At 35.4% G+C, this 23,151-nt stretch overlaps 1 protein-coding gene across 2 annotated transcripts; it reads right to left on the bottom strand.

Moving 5' to 3' along the window:
• Window positions 1-4,829: 4,829 nt before the first annotated feature.
• On the bottom strand, window positions 4,830-22,879 carry PIG-V (phosphatidylinositol glycan anchor biosynthesis class V). 2 transcript variants are annotated; one of them, XM_071584727.1, is made up of 7 exons: window positions 22,538-22,879; window positions 19,393-19,772; window positions 18,128-18,350; window positions 15,403-15,707; window positions 7,767-8,058; window positions 6,306-6,455; window positions 4,830-6,200 (listed from the first exon to the last, which is right to left on the bottom strand). In XM_071584727.1, the coding sequence occupies exons 1-7, from the start codon at window positions 22,604-22,606 to the stop codon at window positions 6,000-6,002; spliced, it is 1,620 nt and encodes a 539-aa protein (XP_071440828.1). In that variant the 5' UTR covers window positions 22,607-22,879; the 3' UTR covers window positions 4,830-5,999. The 2 variants fall into 2 exon arrangements, with proteins under 2 accessions (XP_071440828.1, XP_071440829.1); XM_071584728.1 differs by having other exon boundaries at window positions 4,830-6,185.
• Window positions 22,880-23,151: the final 272 nt, after the last annotated feature.

Here is a 23,151-nt window from a genome sequence, read left to right as displayed (position 1 = left end):
TTCCAAATATTTTTTGCTTTCTTTTATGACCATTTAAATTTTTTCCATTCTTCTCCATATATATGTACACATTGCTCTCAATCTAAATAAATTTCCTGAACAATCAAGCTTATGAACCAGGCAATAACACAAGGTCTCTCCCAAAAGTAGTACGAGTTATTTTTTCCCCAGATAGATGGATGGACAGGTGGGCAGTGGTTTCTCTGGCTGGGTTTGACATCTTGCGTCCTCCTAACCTTTCTCAATAGAAAATTATATACTCCTTTTCAATCATTTTCTGTCTTCCCAATCTGTTTATTGATAAACCTGAAACCTACTTTTGCTCCATACAAAATTTAACATAGGTCATACAGCTTCTTTTCCCTCTTTTGGAATGGGAATGAATGTTATCGAAGGAATGAAATGACTCCTATAGCTGTAAACAGTTTATCTTTCTGAAGGAAGGGGAAAAAATCAATTAAAATAAAAAATAAAACCAAAGCACAAATGAGGTTAGTAGGGTAACGCAACAAGTCAGATGCTGGGGTAAGGGTAAAAAAGGAAGGGATGAGAAAGGTGAATACGAATATCCGTATTTCGGCAACAAAGCAGCCCTCTTCAGCATACTGAAGGTGAATCATCACAACATGCGCTAACAGTTGGAGATAAGTCGCGTGAGACAGTAATTGAAACAGAAAAGATCCAAGAAAGATGGAAAGAATATGTAGAAGAACTGTATGGTAAACAAATTAAGCCAACAAAGTTAGACATAGAAAAGGAACATGACGTAGAGGAAGATCGCCTAGGTTCAGACATACTCATAGGATAGAGAGGGCATTAAGGGAGATGAAATTAAATAAGTCTGTGGGGGTAGATGACATTCCTGCAGAACTACTAAAAGGTTTAGCAAAATGTGGGAGGAAGAGGCTATATGGGCGGATTCCTAGTATCTATGAAGAAGGAATCTGGCCGGAAGACTTTGTGAGATCAGTGATAGTTCCTATTCCAAAAAAGGTAAAGGCTACATCATGTGAGGACTACAAAACAATAAGTTTGATTACCCACGCAAGTAAAGTAGGTCTCAGGATCAACAACAAATGGAAGGGGAGTAGGACAAATGGTTATTAGGGGGATGATGAGTTTCGGTTTAGGAAGCGGAGAAGCACACGAGATGCTATTACAGTAATGAGATCACTAGTCGAGAGAAATATAGAATGCAATTATTTGCCTGTTTCATTGATTTCAAAAAGGCATTTGATAGAGTGAATTGGGAAAAACTAATAAGTATATTGTAGAAAATAGGAAAAGATAGGAGGGACAGGAGGGTACTCCGCAACCTGTACATGTCTCAGACTGCTCAGGTGCGAGTGGGTAATGGGGAGTGCGAATAAGCAGTGTTAGGAAGAGGTGTAAGACAGGGTTATCCATTATCACCGTTGCTGTTCAACGCATACATGGAGGGAATGACTTAAGAGGCATGGGAAATATTGGAGGTAGGAATGAAATTTGGTGGGAAATTCATAAAATCAGTAAGGTTTGCTGATGACCAAGCTTTAGTTTGTCAACCAGCCAAGGGGTTGCAAGGATTGCTGAGTGAATTGGAAATTCAGAGCGATATATATGGAATAAGAATCAATATTAATAAAATAAAGGTTATGCGATTTTAAAAAGAGAAAGAGGCTAAGTTTCACATTGACTTAGGAGGGCAAAAACTAGATCAGGTAGAACAGTTTACGTATCTAGGAAGTGTTTCGGACCAACACAGTCAAAGCAGTAGGGACATAAGGAGAAGAATTTCGCTAGGCAAAGAGACTTTCACAAGGAGGAAGTTGATGACAGGGACATTGAATAAGGATTTTTAAGAAAAGACTTTTTAAAGTTTTGATACGGAGCGTAGTCATGTACGGTGTGGAAACGTGGTCACTAAAGCAGGACGATAGAAGTAGATTGGAGGCTTTTGAAATGTGGGTGTGGAGAAGGATGGAGAAGGTGAAATGGACCGAAAGGAAAAAAAATGAGGTAGTGGGCGAGGAGAGGGGTTTGCTGGGAGAAATCCTATGGAGACAGGAAAAATGGATGAAGGGCATATTGATCCGCAGTGGGAAAATGAAAACTGTAATACAAGGGAGAATGTTAGGCAAACGAGGAAAGAGCAGGAACAGGATAGGGATGTTGGATGGGATGAAGGGAAGAGGGAAGTAAACAGAGATGAAGAGGGACCTGATGCACAATAGGTTGCTGGAATGTGTTTTCTTAGGAGTTACATAATATTTATTTGGTGGTTGTGTCCATCCAAAAACCTCCTGAACCGGTAGATTACAAAATAATCATAAAAGCTGGAATGAGAGGCAAAGAGGTATTATAAGTGTCTCGGAATCCATCACCAGATTGGGTGGGTGGCACTAACCAGATGTGACTGCCAATAAATTCAGTGATATGATGAAAAATGGTTTAACGAGTTCATCAAAGTCATAGCAGAGTTTCATCCTCTGATCAGAAGTAAAAACCTAAATGGTGCCATGTAAGTGTAGTGTTTAACTAAATGGAACATATGAACAATATTTTACATTAAAATAGGTCGTCCTAAGATATTCAAAGAGAATTTTATCAAATAATTATGTGCTGTACGCGAAATTTTGATTCCTTTAAATCTTGAAGTCGGGGATTATTGCCCTCATAATTTTCAGGAAGGTCCAAATGATTTCTCGGATAATTAACAGAGGACAATTTTGGCAAATTATTATTGAGTTCATTCTCTAACAGCGGACATTGTAAAAAAAATACAATTTAAAACTGCGAATTCCGCGATCAGCAGAAGAAAAATATACCAATGAATCAGGTCTACGATGGGAGCGCCTTGTTCTACATTTATAGCATCCTAATGAAAATTTGAAAATATCGAATTAATATGAAGCAAATGGAGATGAACTTACAATCAACACCGCTCTCGTTTTTAAACGCATTCACTAATACGCTGACTCTTCGCACTAGTTCCTTGACTCTTGAGTTAGATGTTGTCCCTCGTCGAGTTATCTTTTTCTTGCACAGAGGACAAACGGACGGATTTTCTCCCAACACAGGATTAATGCAGGCGCGACAAAATGTGTGGTGGCAGGTTGTCGTCACTGGGCTCACCAAAGTATGCAGGCTAAAACGAGAGCAAATATATTTTACTTCAGAAATATGTCAACTAACTGCTCACTATCGAATCGCATATGCTAACCAAATAGGGCAGTCGGTTTCTTGTTTCAACAAAGCAATCCAATTGCTTAAAGATTTTAACTCGCTCAGCATCATAGCGAAAGACTCCACGTACTGAAGACTAACTTATTAGCGGTGCTAATGAAAATGGCTAGTTTAAGCACTAGTAATAAATTTATCCGTAACATTCACAGTACTTGTACAGATTGCGTCTCCTAATCACACATAAACTAAACTAAATTCTCCAACACGTTCCCGCTCATTTGCGCAAGGAAAACTTCATCCTTCACATCAAACAGATGAACTTGGAAATACGTAGGTTTCTGTTCATGTCATTCATGGATCATTTAGAGTTCTAGCGTTGTTTTCAATAGTATTCTTAGATCCCTGTACAATACAATAGCAAAACACAGTCTTTTCGATTCCTGTGGATCGAATGAATAAAATGAGTGAGAATGAGCAAATTCCCTTGCTGCTATTATAAATCATTCGGCGTAATTACTTGATGTGATTCGTTAGTTTACTCAGTTCAATTTCGCAAAACTCGGGCCTATTTGGTTTAAATTTAAATGTACGTAAAACCATTTTGGACTAGGTTTAACATTCATATGAATTCTTTAGTTACGCCTGAAAATGTAGCATTTCTAACTATGTAGGCCTTGTCCATACGAGTTGAACCAAATCATTTGGAATGCACGCATTTGCATTAGATGACCACAAATGTTTCAAAACAGGAAAGTCACAGGATCTTCAGCTTTTTATCCAAATTATTCAAACGGGGTTCAACGGAAGGTTCATGTCCCACATGTTACTCTAAGTCTTTTAAGGTGCTTTTTTAGCAGAAATTGATGCTCTCTGCGGGCTGTAAGCATTCAAAGGACGCCGTATCAATTTGCTGTCTAGCTTAGTTCTTAGAACATGCCATCATGTGACTTTTCTTGTATGTTTATCGCTCTGATTGGTGGTATTAATCATTCAACAGTGAGTAAACCTTACAGGTCAGGTCAATTGGTTTGATACAATACGTTTCACTGTGATTCGGCATCATCAGGTACCGTATCACGGTGAAACGTGTTATACCAAACAAATTCTGTGGAAAAGAACATCCTCTTTCATTCAGTGGATATTATCATTGAATATCATATGCCATCCTATTATGCATAAAGAGGAGAAAATCACTTTCTTTTCTGAGCATGTAATTACATTAAAATGATTTTGAAAATTCATTTTCTCTTGATGATAATGGAAAATGCACGCAAAGGAAATGATATTAATGGAAAAGTTGATTAGTCTTTGACCTCATTGGCCTCAACCGTACGCCACAATTGATCTCAAATCAAATGTGTTTGCATGTCACAATCAGCACTCATTTGCAAATGCTCTCAACTGAATTTCTGCAGCTGTGTGTGCACCCACTTCTACTTCTAATTTGTTTGGCATGCTTGTATTTTATTTTATTGAGGTTAGGTGTGGAGTTTACAACCCTAATAAATTATGAAGTTTATTGCATCCTGAATTCAGACGCATCAGGCCATTGATCTTCTGATCACAGCAAGGATATATTTCGGCGTAGATTGAGGGTGAGGTCATCCAAAGGAAATAAAAAATGCAGTTATTTCAGTAATGTTATTTTTTAATAAAATGCTTAAAAACATTTTGCATAACAATAATCTTATGTACAGCTGAGCCTGAAAATATGACTCAATAAATAGTATAATGTTGACAAAGGACATACAAAAACACAATTAATGTATAAAATGAATGTCTTTAGACCACCATAATTTTCAGCATTTGCAAGAGAATTACCACAGCTTCCACATGCTAACATAACTAGCACCGGAGTTCAGTAATTACAAGTGGATACGTCCACCATTTTTTGGCGTTTGAAGAATCTACACATATGCCTATGCAGACTAATTCCAAAATATTGAACAAAGTTTTAACAAACGGTGATAAAACTTTCTACAATTATTTTCTTAATATTTATCAATTAAAATTTTCCAAAGAAAGGATAACAAAATAACTTTATGAAAATCAACATAATGAGGTATGAATGGTGTTAAAATATTATGAGAAACCACATTACAATACATGTATTGTGCATGGCTTCACATATGCTAAACTGGCGATTGTGCTGCCCTGTTGTGACAGCCCAATGAGCAGCAATACCCACATAAGAATTCTTGAGAAAGCAATTAAAGAAGGGATACTGTTAGTTTAACCCTAGGACACAGTTAAGAATTTGATCAGGCCAAAGTGAAGAATTACACTGATCATTCTAAGATCTCTAATTTAATGAGCCCTTTTGTATCATCTTTCAAGTTTTAATTGGTATTAAAACAAAAGCATACCAATTAATGTACACCAGTTATCATGCATAGTGTAAAATTTATTTTCTAAAATTTAGTACAAGTGCCCAACAATATTCCAATATTCTAAAATGCATGCTAAACATGAGGCATATGAAAAAGTCAAAAGATTTTGGCATTTATAAAAGGGCACATCATGAGAGATTGGAATGCATTACATTACTAATTGCGTCTAACAGTGGCAGGACACCTCCTCCTTATCAGCATACATCATCTGGCAGATGCATTTAAAAGTTGTTTCTTGCTAAGAAATTCATTATACCCTACAATCTGATTCATATAAGAACTCACAAACTTACATTGTTGGCCATGATAATTGACTAGAAGGTACACATGAAATTAAATTTAGTATGCAAAAAGAAACTGCTTCTGGGTATTTTAACAGCACTGAAGTGACACAAAATAGCCTATTCATCAAAAAGACCTTAGCTTACAAATGCCCACCATGCATCATGTCCATGGGTAATTATTACAAAATAGCACAACTCCTATGATTGTATATGAAAGAAAGTAGATTTGAATTACCTTTGCTATTATTTTTTCTTTTGTTGACAGTCTTATAAAATTGGAATGTTTTTGTATATCAATTATTACAAATACCTTCCAAAAACTCCGCAAATTGCTCGATGATTCAACCTGCAAAACACAACCCTTTGAGCCAAACACTTGAATTATTCAGCAAAGTTTTGAAAATTACAAGGACAATACTAGGCTACTTCAAAATCACATTTTAGTAAACAATAATATATAACCAACCTGGAGGTCCAATCCACATTCTTGGAGCTTTGAAACAGTCAATGGCTTTAGTGCCTCTTTGCTCGTTTTTGAAAATGATACTGGCAGAATGAAATAGGCTGCTATCCAATATGGAACTGGACTAGCAGAAGCAAGCAGCCTTGTAGTTACCTTAAGGAGAGAAATAAAAGTGTTACAAGTTAGGAAAAAGATGGCCAATGATTCATAATTTCATGATCAATACAGTAACGGAAAATTTCACACATGGATTCATTCACACAAGAAAAATCAGACAAAGGGATAGTTTGGAATTAAGAGTAGTTTTCAAAGCCAGGCCACATTAGTGTAAATAACAGGTATGTGTACAAATAAAAAGAACTATGGTAGTTATAAGGTAAATTTTAGACAATTCCAAATATGTACAAATGAATTACATTCTAAAAAATTTGAAAATCATGTCTTCAGAACAACAATATTCACTGAGAGTTAGAAGTAAAACCAAACTCTGAACTCAAAGAGGAATAAAAATTATATAGATATGTTTGTCCAGATTTGCCTTATTGGTAAAATAAAAGTAATCAATGGAAGAAAGTTAATAGAATCAACATGTAATGGGATAAATGGAATGTTGATCCTAATTTTTTTTAATGTTCTAGATCTAGTTTGGTTACATATTCAGATAAAGACATGTTTAGCATAAACCAGGCAAACATGAAATTTAAAGGACATTGATACGAAAATAATTATTTTCAATCATACATTTGTTAATATACAAAATAGAGAATTCCAAAAATGAAATAACATTCAATGATAGGTTTTTCAAAATACAGAAAATATTATTGCAATCTCCTGGATGATGATAAAAGAAGCCTAGATTTGTGTAGCTACACTTTTTAGTTACAACCACTTCTTGAGAAATCACTGTTACAGGATAGCTAAATTAAATCACCTAATATGAAACTCAGAACATACAGGCATATATTTGTATTGATACTGTATATTTGACAATTGGTACCAAACAGCAGTTAGGTAAATGCCACTACATTTTACTATAATATTTAGCCCAACTCTTCAAACACATGAAGAGTGTCAATTCCACCAGCTCATATAATCACTGACAAAAATCTAATCCCTCATTAAAAGTGTTCTTTGTATGTACCTGTAAGTGCCCTAGCTTTACTGAACGTTCAACAAAATTTACATTTATTTATTCATTTGTTAACAGGTTTTCCACAAAGTGACAGGAAAAACTTTTTAAAAAATTGAAAAAACACAAAACACGGCGAATACAGAAATTTAGAAAAAAGAGAAATAAATACATATAATAATATTTACTTATAACAAACCTATCTTAAGTTTTAAAACAATAAAGCATAGCTTAAAATAATCTGCAAACCTTTATGAAATGATTAAGCAGGGAGAAAAGCATATAACTCTACTAAAAAATGGATAGTCTATCCTTAAGTCAAAAACTTCAATTACCTGCACATGAATGAAGAGGAAGCATAGAACTAGAAGGCATAGTGCATGTGCAACATACACAAAAATTTCTGGAGGGAAGACCAGTGCTTTATAGGTACTTTTGTCATCTACATCAGGAACCTGTTTCATATTCTGGATGGAATGCTTCCTACCATTGTATTTCTGATTCCATAAGCCAATGTTGTAGCATAATAGACGATTTTGTTTGAAGAAATGATGACTTCCATGAAGTATTAGAATGGCAATTGGAAGAGCTAACAGAAAATTTGGTATTTGTTTCCACTGATAGTACCTGAAAAAAATTGACCATATCATGCTTTCATTGTGTTTTTAAAAATACCTCATCTATTAGAATTATGCTGATCATAAATAAGCACACATTACAGTAACCTATCGGGTGGATACTTCATATTGCAATTTGGATATCGTCATCAAAATTTCCACGTTTTCCAAGTATTTACAGAAAATTTAACTGCACCATTGGATTAATTCTTGACAGCCACTGTAAATACTATGTATATCTATGTCACCTGCTTTTGGGAACATAGTTATTTTATGCAATGCCATTTTAAGCCTCTTTTTTACCATTCACAGAAGATTCTGTACGAATGCAACAACAGGCAAAAAAATAGTCTAGGGCTGAGGTAGAACATAAAAATTAAAACTGAGAGCAGGCTACCTTTCAAGGAGATTAGCAATCTCTTTGAATCTTAGAAAAAGTAGCAGGTAAACTATCAGGAGCTCAAAGTTTTGGAGATAAATATATCCCACTCAGCTTCCCCTAACGCTAATATTTGGTGTTAAAATAGAAAAATAAATATTACAAAGCCATGTGCACTCAAATATTGCTGCATATAATTTATAATTGTGCAAATTTGGAATTATTTTTTTTACATTAATTTGACTAACCAATGAACTAATTACAACAAGCAATAGAGCATTTCTTATTTGAAGATAAGATTTAACAAACAAGATATTATGTTTATGTACTTGCATAAATATAATTACAATAATCATTATATATTATAATGTTATTCTGCACAATAATTTCCTTATAATTATTAAAAATGCTTGACTGAATACAATGAAATGAAATTTCAAATAGAAGTTGGGTTAAATCTTCAAAATTTCTCTTAAATTTCATTTATGACTTAAGAATAGATTAACTGCAGGGAAATTGTAGAGAGAAGCTCAAGTTTTAGTGAAAAATGTTCTTTTATGATAAGATTAATTCATCCAGATCCAATTTTCAATGTTCACTAAATTAATAGAGAAGCTGGAAAGACTATAGATACTAAAGATTGATAACAGTCCCCAGTGTTTTTATTTATAATTCGATAATTTTTGTAAAAAAGAACATGCATCTATTCCCATCAAATAATGGCACACACGCCTATGGGACTAGGACAAGAAATCATCTGTGTGTAGTAACTGCTAGCATGACAATGATGTCCAAGGGACCTCGTTCTCTGTGCATCAAAATATTCAACAGGCTTCCCATTAGTTTAAAAAATGAGAAATCACTCTCTATTTTTAAAAATAAGTTATTTTTGTACTTAAATGAAAAATGTTTTTATAGTGTGAACGACTACTTCAATTCTGGGTGATTCTGAAATTTATATTGTGTAAATCCTTAACTATGTGTGTAGGTGTAACTTTATTTTATTTTTCTTTTCTCTGGCTAGTAATCCAGTTACTGTACTTCTTGACGTACCCTATACGATTACATAATTGTATGATATTCTTCACCATAATATGTACCTGTCAATCGGGGAAATAAAATTATTACTATTATTAGAAACTATTTTATTTAGATTTCTCTTTCACATGAAGTTATGCTCTCATTTTTTATAGCAAATAAGTCCTTATATTTAAGAAATTCTAACCCGATTCACTATCTTAAACTTATAGCAATTAAATTTCATTAACTGTGTAATTTTTTTGCCATATTGGCCTAAATATAAGGAGGGTATTTTTTTCCATTTACAAGAGGATGAAAATACTGTCTTATTTTCATCTCCAAGATGAAACAATCCTGAGACACAACCTACACAATATCAGTGCAGTGCAAGACAACTTACTCTGCGTGATTATGCATTTAAACTTAATCCCACTAAATAAAAGCATTTGATTAGTATGAGCCAGATGTAGCAGTATGCCTGGAGTTGTATTATGTAACTTTTATCACTGGTGTTGCCAAAGGTGAAAACGCTTCACCATTCATTAGTCTTCAGGTTATGTAGCTCTGAAGGGTGACACATACCCTTCACCACAAATGGAAAGAGAGGAAATCATCCCATTGGGGCCCAATTTCTAAGGCCACAGCCATGGGAAATTCATGGCACGCTCATGAATTTGCATCACAGTCACAAAATTTATGCTTAGTAACAATTTATCAAGCTCTTCATGGAGGATTCATTTTGACTTTCCAAGCCTCTGTGTCTAGAATGGGTTTCACTAACAGGAGTTCACATTGAAGAAATGGCAAGTGTTGATTACACGTTCTCTTTTTATTTGGGTTCGTATTTATGTGCTACCTACATGTTCACTATAAATTAATTAACATTTTAAAATATTGTTTTATGCTATGAAGGATACTAGCTAAATGTATACATACAGAGTTTTTATGTTTTGTTTTTACTTTGACACTATTTATAATGCAATGCTTTTCGTTTCGGATACTTATGAGGAAACTTTAAAAATATTTATCTCCATAGGATATAATAAAAAGAATATTCAGTATTTTAGTAGTACCCTGGAATACCACCACCAGGGTGTGCAGTAAGGGATGAATACACATCAGACTAATTTTGACCCCAATACATTTACCCCTACCATGGTTGGACGATGTTATTCTGATCCCTTATCATTCGTACTGTTGCCACTTTATCTCTGCTCCTCCATCAGAATTGGATCAGTACTCTTACCTTTTCTAACTCAATGAATGCTCGCCCCTAATTAACCCCAGAGCATGCAGCATTCACACATTGGGAGGGTATGAGGGGGAGGGGGTCAAAGGCAGTTTGTTTCCCTGAGTTACCCTTCTGTTTACCACAATGCTCTGGTAAACATACACATATGTCAGCCATTAACCAAACAACTGCACTGTCTCCAACAAAGTCGTCCAAGAGCTTCATCCTGGGTTTGAACCTGGAACCCTTCAGCATGTGGCCAGATGCTCTGTCCACTGTTTTCAAATGCCCAATTCTCTTCTAAACATGAAAGCAAATTTTCATAACAAGTTGCCCAAAACCATTCACACGCAAGGGTGTCCATCTTTCCAGTTCTACATTAGAAGATACCACAAATTTCACTCCCTAATACTGACATACTACCTGCTACGCTCGGACCAACTAATGTAACTGGATTTAATTTGCATTATACCTCCCAAGTCTTCATGAACTTTTTTGTGAGCTATGTGCGAATAAATTATGTAATTTGCATTTTACAGATAAAATGAGAGCGAGGTAAGAAAAATTAGTCCAAGGTACATTGAAAAAATTAAATAAAATGACTAAATACTCATATCTATTAAAATTTGTCCAAGCAATATGTTGGCATACAAACAAATGACGGCAGTGACTACTTTCGACCTGTTCCCCATATTTCCCATTGCATTGAATGGTAGTAGGTGTGTTCTTTCGAAAAACCATCATATAAGAGGATGGCAATGGAAGGCAGGTGAGGCTTCCAGAGATAAATCAGAATCTCAACAAGAGAGTGAAGATGACATTAAAAATACTATTCTAAGAGCTTGGAGTAAATCACATTACCATTGTAAAACATCAGATAACACTTTCTTTTTGATTTTTTTTAATTACTAACACAGGAGAAAAATTTATACATAATAAATAAATATAAATAAACAAATATAAAAAATAAATCAATTAAACAACAAATCAAAATAAATAATAATCGCATAAATCAAAAGGGCCACATGGTATTTCAACTGACTCGCTTAAATCGGGTGGTAGTGTAGTTTCAAGTTATATAAATCATTTATTCAATGTTACTACAAACAATAATGCCCAGGTGAATGCTTGGAAGGAGGCATATGTTAACACCAGTTTTCAAAGGAGGAGATTAGGCACTAGTTGATAATTATATACCAGTAAGCTTGACATCAGTTGTAAGCAAGATATTATGAAAGATAATTGCTGATAATCTCTGGCATTTGTGGAAGAGTGAGAATTGGTTATACAGTCGCCAACATGATTTCAGGAAAGGGCACTCTTGCAAAACTCAGCTTTTAGGGTTCTGCCAAGAAATATCCAACTCTATGGATGCAGGAATAGAAGTGGAAGCTATAATAGACGACCTGTCAAAAGCGTTTGACAAATTGAGTAGCTCCTGATGATGATGTAATACATCGAAACCCGGTCGTAAATAAAAAAAATTTTATCAAGGGGAAAAGTGCTTCAATCAGTTATGCCTTTGACAAAGTTTACCATGATCGCCTGGTGCTTAAGATGGGCCAATTACCACTACACACTGAAGAGTAATCTTGTGGGTCCAACATTTCATGAAAGGTAGAAACCAAAAGGGTCAAATTAGGAGATGTGTATTCTGAAAAAACGAGGTTAACATCGGGAGACCCACAAGGTAGTGAACTTGGCCCACTCTTGTTTTTTATCTATATAAATGATTTCCTGGAAAAAATTAAATCTCAAATAAGACTTTTTGCGGACGACTGCATTATCTACAGGAAAGTCAAGAATGAGAGCAACTGCGAAGTACTGCAAAGGGACCTAAATAAACTGGATGACAAATAATGGCATGGATATTAATGATAGCAAATGCAAATCCATCACTTTAAGTAACAAGGTAAATGAAGCCAATAGGTACTACAAATTCTCGGAAAATGTTATTCCTAGAAGTCATAGCTGTACATACTTAGGTGTTTATTTAACCAAGGATTTAGGGCGGGGGTAGAACGTAGAATACACTGCTAATAAAGCTTTCAAAACTCTACATGGGTGATGAGAAACCTCAAGCAAGCATTAGAGCAACTAAGGAAAAGGCATATGGTAAGACCCTGGTAAGACCAAATTTTGAGTACTCATCACTTGTATGGGTCCCACACGAAGAAGGACATATTACAAAACTGGAGAACGTCGAAAGAAAGGCTGCCAGATATGTACTGGGGAAGCATAGGACAATGGAGTGTGTCACTGAAATGTTAAAAACGTTGAGCTGGGAACCTTTACAAAGTAGAAGAAAAATAAGCAGACTTTGTGGAATGATTCACATTCTGAAGAAAGAGAAAGCTTGGGAGGAACTAAGGAAAGAGGTAAGAAATCCAAATTTTATAGGAGGAATGATCACAAATTAAAGGTAAAATGCCAGGCACGAAGAATGAATTTAAAAAAATTTAATTTCTTAATAAAACAATTTTTGATTGGAACCGCTTACCTGGAAAATTATTCGGGCCTTTTCCTAACAGGGTAAATACTTTTAAGAATGATTTTTGATTTTTTTCTTATTGATTGGGAAACTGATGTAAATGAGATGGGGATTTTTTGTTTCAGAGATCCATGTTTGCATGTTTCCTTTGGTGTACTATTTTTTTCTGACTGATTCTATTTTTTGTGATATTGATTGGATTTGAGATGTCATGCTATTTTTCCAAGGCAAGTTTGATTGTAATACTTGGGACTTATGTGCTACCTGACATTGTCTATCTACACGTGTATTTTAATAATAATAATATATTGCTCAGATGTTAAATGTAGACAGTGTCCTTATCTATCTTATGTACTGTAAGGTTCAAGAAGTCATGAATAAATGTATTATTTTTGCAGAATAGAATATCTTATTTAATTTAGCAATGTTCGTATAAAGTTTTTAGGAGAATACAATAGCTCAAGGAAAACCCTTTTCAAAGGTAAGTAATCCCCACACCATTCCTGTGCATCAGAATTTTTTTCTCTAAATTGAAACCTCAAAAACTCAAATGGTCTCATATTAAGTGCCATCTTAACCCTTTTAGAGCCAGCTTCTTTTCCCTGGTATATGTGAAAAATTCCAGGGCTATTTTGATGACTTTGTAGGGTTACACATCGAAAATCATATAATTCCCAATATGAATGTGTTTTGGCTAATTGTGTACATTTTAAACACTTACAGGTTTGATAAAAATATTCATGTGTGTTGTTACCTCTTTTATACATTTAGAAAAAAATATAATTTTAAAATTCACTTTAAAAAAATTAAGTTTCTACTACTATTAGTTAGCTCACACAAAACTTTTAACCCTTTTGACATTATTTTTACAATACTTAGATTGAATATACTAAAATATGTGCTTAAGTCCAACACGTAATTAAAAAATCGTATTGATGTTCAGGATAGCATGCACCATGAAGACCTTTCTCACATTTATTACATATTGTACAGCTTCTTCTTCACCTGCCTTTCCCTGTTTCAGTCCTTTTGATGCCCAGACAGCAGTCCTTATCTTTTTTCAGAGGTATTTTTTAAAAATGGATTCTTGACTTGTCTCATGTGTTCCTCTGATTTCCCACATTTGTTATTTTTCCCTGGGAGCCATTCATTTTCAATACCTCCAACAATGCTAATAGTAAAATGTAAATTAGTCATAGGGTTTTTCTCATTTGGGAGATTTTCTTTGTAAATTATACAAATGTTGAGGATAATTCATGAATATATATCGAAGCATATTTTTTTCCATTATTTAACAGTCCTCTCATCAAAATATGTGCAAAGCTTTATATCAGATGTGTTGATTCCACCTATGTAATCATTACATGATTGTATAATTAATGGTTTCACTAACACATTATTTTTACCTCTGCATTTGCGGGAGTGTTTGCTGCTTTCTGCTTTGGAATTAGTGGAAAGTAAGATTACTGCAAAATGTCATGATTTCTTCACATGCATGGCAGCAGTGAGAATAGGACCTTGGCGGAAATACCCCTTCACTCCTACAGCTAATTTTTCAGTCAGTTGTTTGAGTAATAATTTCCTACTTCTATGAATAGTACCAGCAACATAACAACCTCGCTCATGCAAGTGCTTTGCCAGTGACACAGATATTAAAAAATTATCCATGAAAATATGATAACCTTTTTTCAGGTAGTTCCCCATTAACAATAATTTCATCACTACAGTATATCCTAGACCATTATTTTGGAGTCCAGTTTTATCTACTTAACACTTTGCTCCTCTGCAAATATAAAATGCAAAACAATAGTTAACGACGAAGTCACACACTATCAAAAATTTTACACCCCACTAATTGTGTTGCTTATTTGGTAGATACTGTAAGAGTTGTGTATGGTTCTTTGTTCCAACCAAGCTCTCATCAATACTCATCAGCATATTTGCATGACACAAAAGCACCATCAAGGTACACTATGTCAAACTGAAAGCAAGGCCCGTACTAAAAATTTGATGGCTTTTATAGTAACCACATATTCTCAAAAGAAACCAAAAATTATTTTTAAAATATGGATTATTTGTGTTGAATAATTTTTATGGCATACATTTGAGACTCTGAAGTTCATATTTTCACCTACTTATATTTAAGAGAACTTAAGCCAAATGGCAAAAAAGAACTGCCCACATAGTATTACAATATTTTGCCTTAATGAGGAAATTCATCAATGCCACTTACCTGAGGAACCCAACATTCCAGTAGCGATTCTGTACAGCAGTATATGGCAAGGTGAGGAATGTAGAATTGCACCAATCCGGAGGGTCACCAACACCAGGAACAATCAAATTGTTTGAAATGGTGAAGTTGACCAGAAAATCAGGCAGCACATGTCTATCACTATTTGGTAAACAAAACTTAACAGTTGCATACCCCTGAAAGGTTGCAAATGGTGCCACCATGATGCTGACCCCTAGCAACAGTCTCCAAGTGGAACTGATTGCTTTAAAAACAGCTGCTAATCGACCTTCAGTCATTGCTACTTCCTGAAATAAAACCAACCATCTAAAATCAACATTTATTTTCAGCAAACAACACTGTCCACTAATAATTGGGTACATGGACCCTACCCAAGAATGCTTTCGAAAAAGAAGGAAAATAGAATGTTTCTGAGTGTTATGGTTTGGATAACAAACAATTACCTATTCCTTCTACTAACAATTTCATTGAAAACCCATTGCGAGCATCGGACCTGGACTAAAAAATAATGACAAGAAACTTGTAAGTGAGAACATAGTCACCAATCTTTGCAGCTTCACACGAATAAGGGATACGGCAGGATAAGTAGATATTCATCATATAAACTAACTAGCAAGTTAGAGGAAGATGGTCACAAACAAGGAAACAATCATGTGTAATGTGGTGCAATACAAAAGTGGTCTGAAAAGTTCTCCACCTCGCCCATAGATGATATTGTCACAACCCAAGAACATGATTTTTCTTCTCTCATGTTAGCACAACTGAGAAATTGCAAGCCATTTCATCCCGCAGTTTGCTATAGGCAATTGTTTGAATTAATTTCAGTATGTTTGTTGTTAGAAAAGGAAAAAATCTAGTATCAAGCAGTGACAAAATTCTTCGTATAAGAAGGTTTAATGCTGATCAAAATACACTTGAGGATTGTAAATGTGTGCAGAGGCTCTTCTCCTTCAATTTTTACAGTGAAGATATGGATGGCCAAGTTTCAATATGGCCATTAAAACCTCCAATGATCCAAGTGAAGGACATCCAAAAAGTGCAACCACACCAGAAACCATTGAAAAAGTGCACGATATGATTCTGAGAGATTGGCATACGATGGTGCGTGAAACTGCTAATACTGTACGGATATCAAAAGAATGCATCAGTTACATTCTGCATGAAGAATAGACCATGACAAAGCTTTGCAAAAGATGGGTGCCGAACGTGCTCACTATGAATCAAAAGGGGATCGAGATGGTGCGGGGGCTAACGTACTGGCCTCCCACCATGAGGGCGCGGGTTCAAATCCCGGCGGTGTTGAATATTTTTCAGAGGTATCTCGATCCCTACTTGAGGTGCTTTGTGGAGGGCACTTTGAGTGAGTACGCCGTCCGTCGGATGGGACGTTAAACTGCGGACCCCTTGGCGCCTTTCGTAAAGAGTAGGCTAATGCCGACGCCGGGTTTCTCTCCACCCTTCATCCTTTCCTGTCTATCCCCTATGGCGCAAATGACCTTAGCTGTCGGTCGCCTCCCCTCAAAACTACTACTACTATGAATCAAAAGCACATTCAGATGACACTTTCCAAACTGCTTGGTGCACTTTATGAAAAACTTGAGTAATTTTCTTCATTGATATGCAACAATGGATGAAACATGGATTAGCCATTATACACCAAAGCAACACAACAATCCACACAGGGGTTAGAAGCTGGTTCTTCAGCTCTGAAGAAGGCAAATAATATACCATCAGCAGGAAAGGTCATAGCGTCAGTTTTATGGGGTGCAAAAGGATATCTGTTTTGATTAATTATCTTGAAAGAGGTAAAACAATAAAGGAGGAGTACAATTCTAACCTTCAAACAAAACTAGTAGCAAAATTTCATGAAAGGAGACTCGGCTAGCAGAGAAAAAAGTTTTCCTTCAGGACAAACGTATCTGCCCACAAAGGTGTCTTGGCGAAGGCAAAATAAGAGGGATTTACACTATGAAGTGCTGGAACATCCACCCTATTCCTTGGACTTGGCTCCCTCGGACTTCAACCTCTTACAAAAACTCAAATGTTTTCTCCCAGGTCAACATTTTTGTCCAATCAAGAAGCAATTGTGGCTGTAGACAAGAACTTTTCAGCACTTCCAGAAGAATGCTACAGAGATGGGATAATGGCACTGGAACACCGCTGGATGAAATGTATCAATATTAAAGGTGACTACATTAAAAATAAAACTTTTTTGATAACAGAAAATTTACATTTTCATCATCAGGCCAAGAACTCTTCAGATCAACCTCATATATCAGAGACATGCACTACTGGAAAAGCAGACCAAGAATGAAGAGAAACCTAGTGTTAACAGTAGATGCTGAAGACCACATAGATAAATTACTATTGAAATAATGGAAAGTTAATGAGAAAAAGGCAATACAGTAAAGAAAAGACATTGCATTGCAAATAAATATATGGATTGAACATATCTAAAGATAATTGGATTTGTTAGGAGGATAATACAAGAGAAGCTATCACAATGACCAATGAACAAAATATTGGTAAAAAAGGGCTATCAAGACCAATGTTGAACTTACATATTAAAATCCCATAACAGTTTACAATGCATTAATTACCATATTTTAATTTTTACAAACATTTTATTGATCTTTGATTTGCATATTGTATAAACATTAAAATTAGAAAGTATGTCATAAAAAATTCATTAGGTAAAATATCTTACTGTTATATGTCTGGCTTCTGCATGAACTGAGAACCCAGCATTCACCAGTCCATTAGAACGAGATGCTGCAGCCAAACCAAATGGAATACTACTCAGAACGCTGCCCTTTAACCCGTCCTCTACTTCAAGCATACCTCGAAACGTCAGCAAGGCAAAGAGTGCCTCTGAATACGGAGCAATGAAGAAAACTGATGCTGGACTGACACAGAACAGAATCGCAGTTCTGTAAAATAATCATCAAAAAGAATTTCAATGGCAACATGCTTACAGATGTAAGCAGGTGCAAAATTTAAAGCAACACACATGAAAGTACAAATTATACCTCAGATTATAACCAAGAAATTACATAAATAAGGCAATCCATGAGTGGTGAATACATTATGTCTTATTTATAAAGAAAAATCTTTGGGGTGATCAATAAAGGTAAGTTATTTAAAAGAAAGAATTACAAGGGAATTAAATAAACCTTTTTCGACATTAAGTGGAACTAAACCTTCCCAAATGATCACATCTGACTTGTCACAACTTAATAAGATGGACAGACTTGGCTGTCACTCAGCGTGACGTGTGAATTTTGTATAAGAATAACTCTAAAAATATGTACTATTAACCCTGGACAAAAACCTTGACATGGTGGAAGGGCTTGTACATTCTGATGACCCCTAGAGCTGCACTGGCAAAATATATGATAATTGCTCCAGGTAGGACCACCGATGCCAGATAGTTTGAACGGTAAAAGCCTGACGAAAGGCAATCCTGGAAACTAATGTACTCAGCCCATTGGGCCATAAATCTTGCCCAGCACCCAGGGCAACTTTGGCCTTCATCATCAGAAAGTGAATTTGGCCCAGAAAGTGGAACTAAATTGCACAAATACAGTCAAAAATTTAGTAACTCCAAATTTCAGCAAAGAGCTAAAAACAATTTCTGATTAATGAAATGCAACAAATAAAATGGTAAATTACTACAATAACAGCAACAAAGAGTGAATTTTCTTGATAAGTACTTCTTCAATTTTGCTTAAAGATGCCTATGTACCAGCCCTTATATTGGATTCCAACCATAGTTTGTTTAAAAAATAAATGCGAATTACTTAGAAAAGTTTATAATAAGCTTTTATGAATGAAATTAAGACTTCTTACACAAAATTATTGCAACCTTTTACATTATTTTGACAAAGTTATTATTGAAAAGTTTAACTTAGTTTGCAATAATTGTGTATTGTTGCAATTTCATTCAGAATAGCTGTCCTGGGATGTTCTTACCTATAGGCCATGCATCTATCCTGGAAAACTTTCTCTGTCAAGTCATACAGAATGAGGGCAGCCCATGAGAAAAATGCACAATTCACTAGCACTGATGCCATCAACAGGGCGCTTCCATAGCTTATCAAAGGCCTAACAACATATGAAAATAACAAAGCTGTCCACCGGACACAAAGTGGAAAGAGAGGAAAGAAAGCCAAACAATTTTCGTGGGTGTAACCATAGCGTGCTATGTGAAGAAAATACTCCGCATCCCAGTGCCTTAGCCCACCAAATAAAATGGAGACTATTCTGTCAAACACAGTTACTTCTTCCAGTGGATTTTCAGGAGAAATGAAACCATCAGAATTGTGGTCGGGCATGGCTGCATTGAGAACAACCTGCAAAATAAATTTTTTAAACGTTAATTAACAGTCAATGTTTCTTAACAGTAAAATCTAAAACATCTAAATGCAGTAAAAACTTTGATTCTACATTTGAGTAGAAGACCCAAGATTTCAGTATATGATCGTCCAAATCCAGGTCAAATGGTGTTTCTTATGGGAAAAACAACAATAAAAATATCTTCCTTCTTTTACTGTGTTAAACACATGCCCAAGTCCTTGACTAATTCCTACCGCACAGATGAATTCTTAAGATTTTATTTTTCACCAAACCCAAGACTTTTTAAAACCTGCAAAAACAATCTACTAGCATCAATTCTTGCCTATGCATCTGGGCAAGCACCTATGTATGTTAGTAGATCAACTAAGATTCATGGGCTGGAAGTATGTAGGTATGGCACTGATTAAATCTATTACATTTGTGGATGGTAGAGAAATAATAACTCAGCCAGCTATTGATTGTTAGCCCCCGAAAAATTCTTCCACACAACCAACATCTCTCCCTCTTAATGTTTAGAATCTTCAAATCTTATAACCATGAAGGGCAAAAAATATTGATGTCAGCTTATTTTGTGGTTAATTGAAAAGGATTTTAAATATCTTAATCATACACAGTGCTGAATGCTAAAGGAAATCTATGTAGGTTTCAGTAAACTGTTTAGTTATACACACTATATGGGAGGGCAGAACGGAACCCAAGATCCATTAGCCAATAAATACTGTATGAAGTAACTGTAAACTTGCAGATTTCCATACAGTGATACTTTTTGTTCATCCTCCCATGAAATTAAGGCCTCTTTTAAAACTAACTATGTTAAATAATATTTCTTTATGCGCCATTAAGGGTTTTTACCCCACTGTAAAATGAAAAAAGGAGAAGAATATTGAGATTGGTGTGGCACAGGTTAATCTTTCACCAGCGATCAAATACACATTCAAAATACTAACGCGTTCACATTTACACAAGGAGGGGGGTGTTTCCCAAATAGATTTACAAGAAAATTAATCCAATTGCCAGGGACCGTAATCAGGAACTTAAAAATGCACACACAGTCATGCTGGTGAGCCCAAAGTGGTTTACGGGGAAGTTTTTCCCTCGCTACTTTTTTTAACCACTAACATCTTTAATACTAAAGTGATACTCTCACTCGCATAACAAACTTGAATAATTTTTTTAATAATGTAATGAAAATAATGAAATTTTTTGACACGGAAAATGATGAGCCGACCAGAATCTAGGTAAATTGACCCAGAGATTATTTTAGAATCTGATAAGAACCATTTAGCATCTACTTTTTCCATTTAGATACATTTCCTGGTATCTACTAACTAATCGTAAGTGGCCACAAGAGATCCAGTGCAAAGTTTGGGTTTCTATTATTTGAATAGATAACCTTGAACAAAAATAATGGATGTTACTTGCAACTGTACAACTGGTTTAATCATCAGACTTCACCTTGGACCATGATGACATTTCTCAACAGGCGCAAAACTGTCTGAATGCACCGTCCCAAGGCAAAACTTGGTTCTATGTTGAGGTCTTAAGAAAAGATTTACCAAAAAACACTAGTTCCTTCCTATTCTCGCCACCCACATTTCATGTTAGTCTGATCAATGAACTTGGTTAGTATCCCAGAAGTCACAAATCTAAGCCCCTTAAATTAGGGAAATCCGTTGTCACTATCGAACAATGTGATCACTGAGACCTTTTTTCCCATCTCCGTTCGAATAAACGAATACAGCCTAATTCTGTTGATAATTATGACAATTTTCTGGTTCAATTACACATTTAGATGTTTTTCGAGAAAATTTCAGTCCATAGAGCAGGGACAAATTATAACATACCTCGCTTTATTATGTTCGCCGTAACATTACAATGTGAAATTCCTACATTAATAAAAACAATTAAACCTCCCAAATTTCCTTGCTATCTAACAGCAATAATAGAACATATTATAAAACAAATAATACGCTGTGGGTGTCAAATGAACCATTTTTTTAATATAATTTTCAACTCCTGGGACATACCTATCTATAGAGAAGTAACGAGTAGGTTGAAAACATATACAGCAAAATGAAATCGCCTCATCCCTAGTTCCCTTATTTCTCTTTAACAACTATGAAACTAAATATTTCATTACTTGGATGGTGTCTACTTAGATTTGGCATGAAACCATATTTCAACCGTAGCTTCCAAACAACGAAAAACGTCTGTTTATGACACTGAGTACCCACGACAAAACACATCCATCCATTTCAATCCTTGGAATGAATTCCGTCTAAACAAACCTAGGGCGCGGGCGCCCCAAACCTATTCGCCGTAATGGTCATCCACGCTGTTAGTAAATAAGCATAAGACATGCGAATACATTAAACCCATTGACATTTTTTGTAATACGCAAACGTTTATTATCAGTCAGGGCACTAGTTAAAAAATATGTATGAGTGGCGAGAATGTCCTGGTGCAAATTGCCAGCGGCTTATGGCAAAACTGGTTCATATTAAAGCCAAAAGACTGGGCAAATGAGAAGCTTCAGCTTTATCTAGATCATAATTAGCGTCACATGCATATTGCTGAGGGTAGCTTTAGGGCGAAAGCAAAGATTCCGATTTTTCGCCTGATTTAAATATGAATAATCAAAGTATGTCACCAAAAGAGCTAACACGAGGTGCCTCTGGCTCCAGCATAACCGCACACTAACATAGCTAAGCAGCAAAATGCGGCGAGAGAGCAAACTTAGAGAATGGTTAATGCGAATTACCTGAAGAATAATCAGAAATACTCTTGAAACCAGTGCAAACCGTAAAACCTTTTCCCTTAGCGTGTACATCTTAAAAGACAGTTGTTTACAGCGTAAGTCGAAAGTGCAAGTCCTATGCACATTTTATTTATAAAGCTTCATTGAATGGCACTGTAACATTTTAGCCGCATGTAAGTTTTCAACATGTAGACATAACATTCAATGTTCGGAAGTCCTTCATTAGAGAATCACATCAATCCTCTACAGTTATTTGTTGATCACTTCGATTTCCTTTCCAAACAAGTTACAGAAAACTGTACCACACGACAAAATATCTACATGCGCCACTATGAGCACAGTGAAGTTGCTTTCCTCCTGCATCAGAGGATCACTCAATTCATAAACATAAAAGCATACCACCACCACAAAATATTTCATAATAAACACTTATCAAAATTCCCAACCTAGTTGATATTGATAGATAATAAAACTGACAAAATGTATAGTTTAAAAATCAATCTATTAAATAAGGCTTAAAACGGGAAGACAAGAATAATGAGAGCCTTTGAAAGTGCCTTTTAAAAGTTGGTAGCTCTGGCATGTTTTCCACCTTACCACAATACGTGCACTTACTC

Source organism: Hetaerina americana, unplaced genomic scaffold (assembly GCF_022747635.1).
Source record: "Hetaerina americana unplaced genomic scaffold, ioHetAmer1.1.p SCAF_2, whole genome shotgun sequence".
Lineage (NCBI taxonomy): Eukaryota > Metazoa > Arthropoda > Insecta > Odonata > Calopterygidae > Hetaerina > Hetaerina americana.
The sequence above is the reverse complement of the archived record's forward strand: the minus strand, read 5'-3'. Positions and strand labels throughout refer to the sequence as shown.

Bases quoted from the DNA above. Each gene is read 5' to 3' on its own strand.
- PIG-V (XM_071584727.1), bottom strand. From the start codon at position 22,606: ATGTACACGCTAAGGGAAAAGGTTTTACGGTTTGCACTGGTTTCAAGA. The intron at 6,456-7,766 runs GTAATTGAAGTT...TCTCTCCTTAAG, and splicing joins TCCTCTTCATTCATGTGCAG to GTAACTACAAGGCTGCTTGC. The intron at 6,201-6,305 runs GTTGGTTATATA...TTTGGCTCAAAG, and splicing joins AATGTGGATTGGACCTCCAG to GGTTGTGTTTTGCAGGTTGA.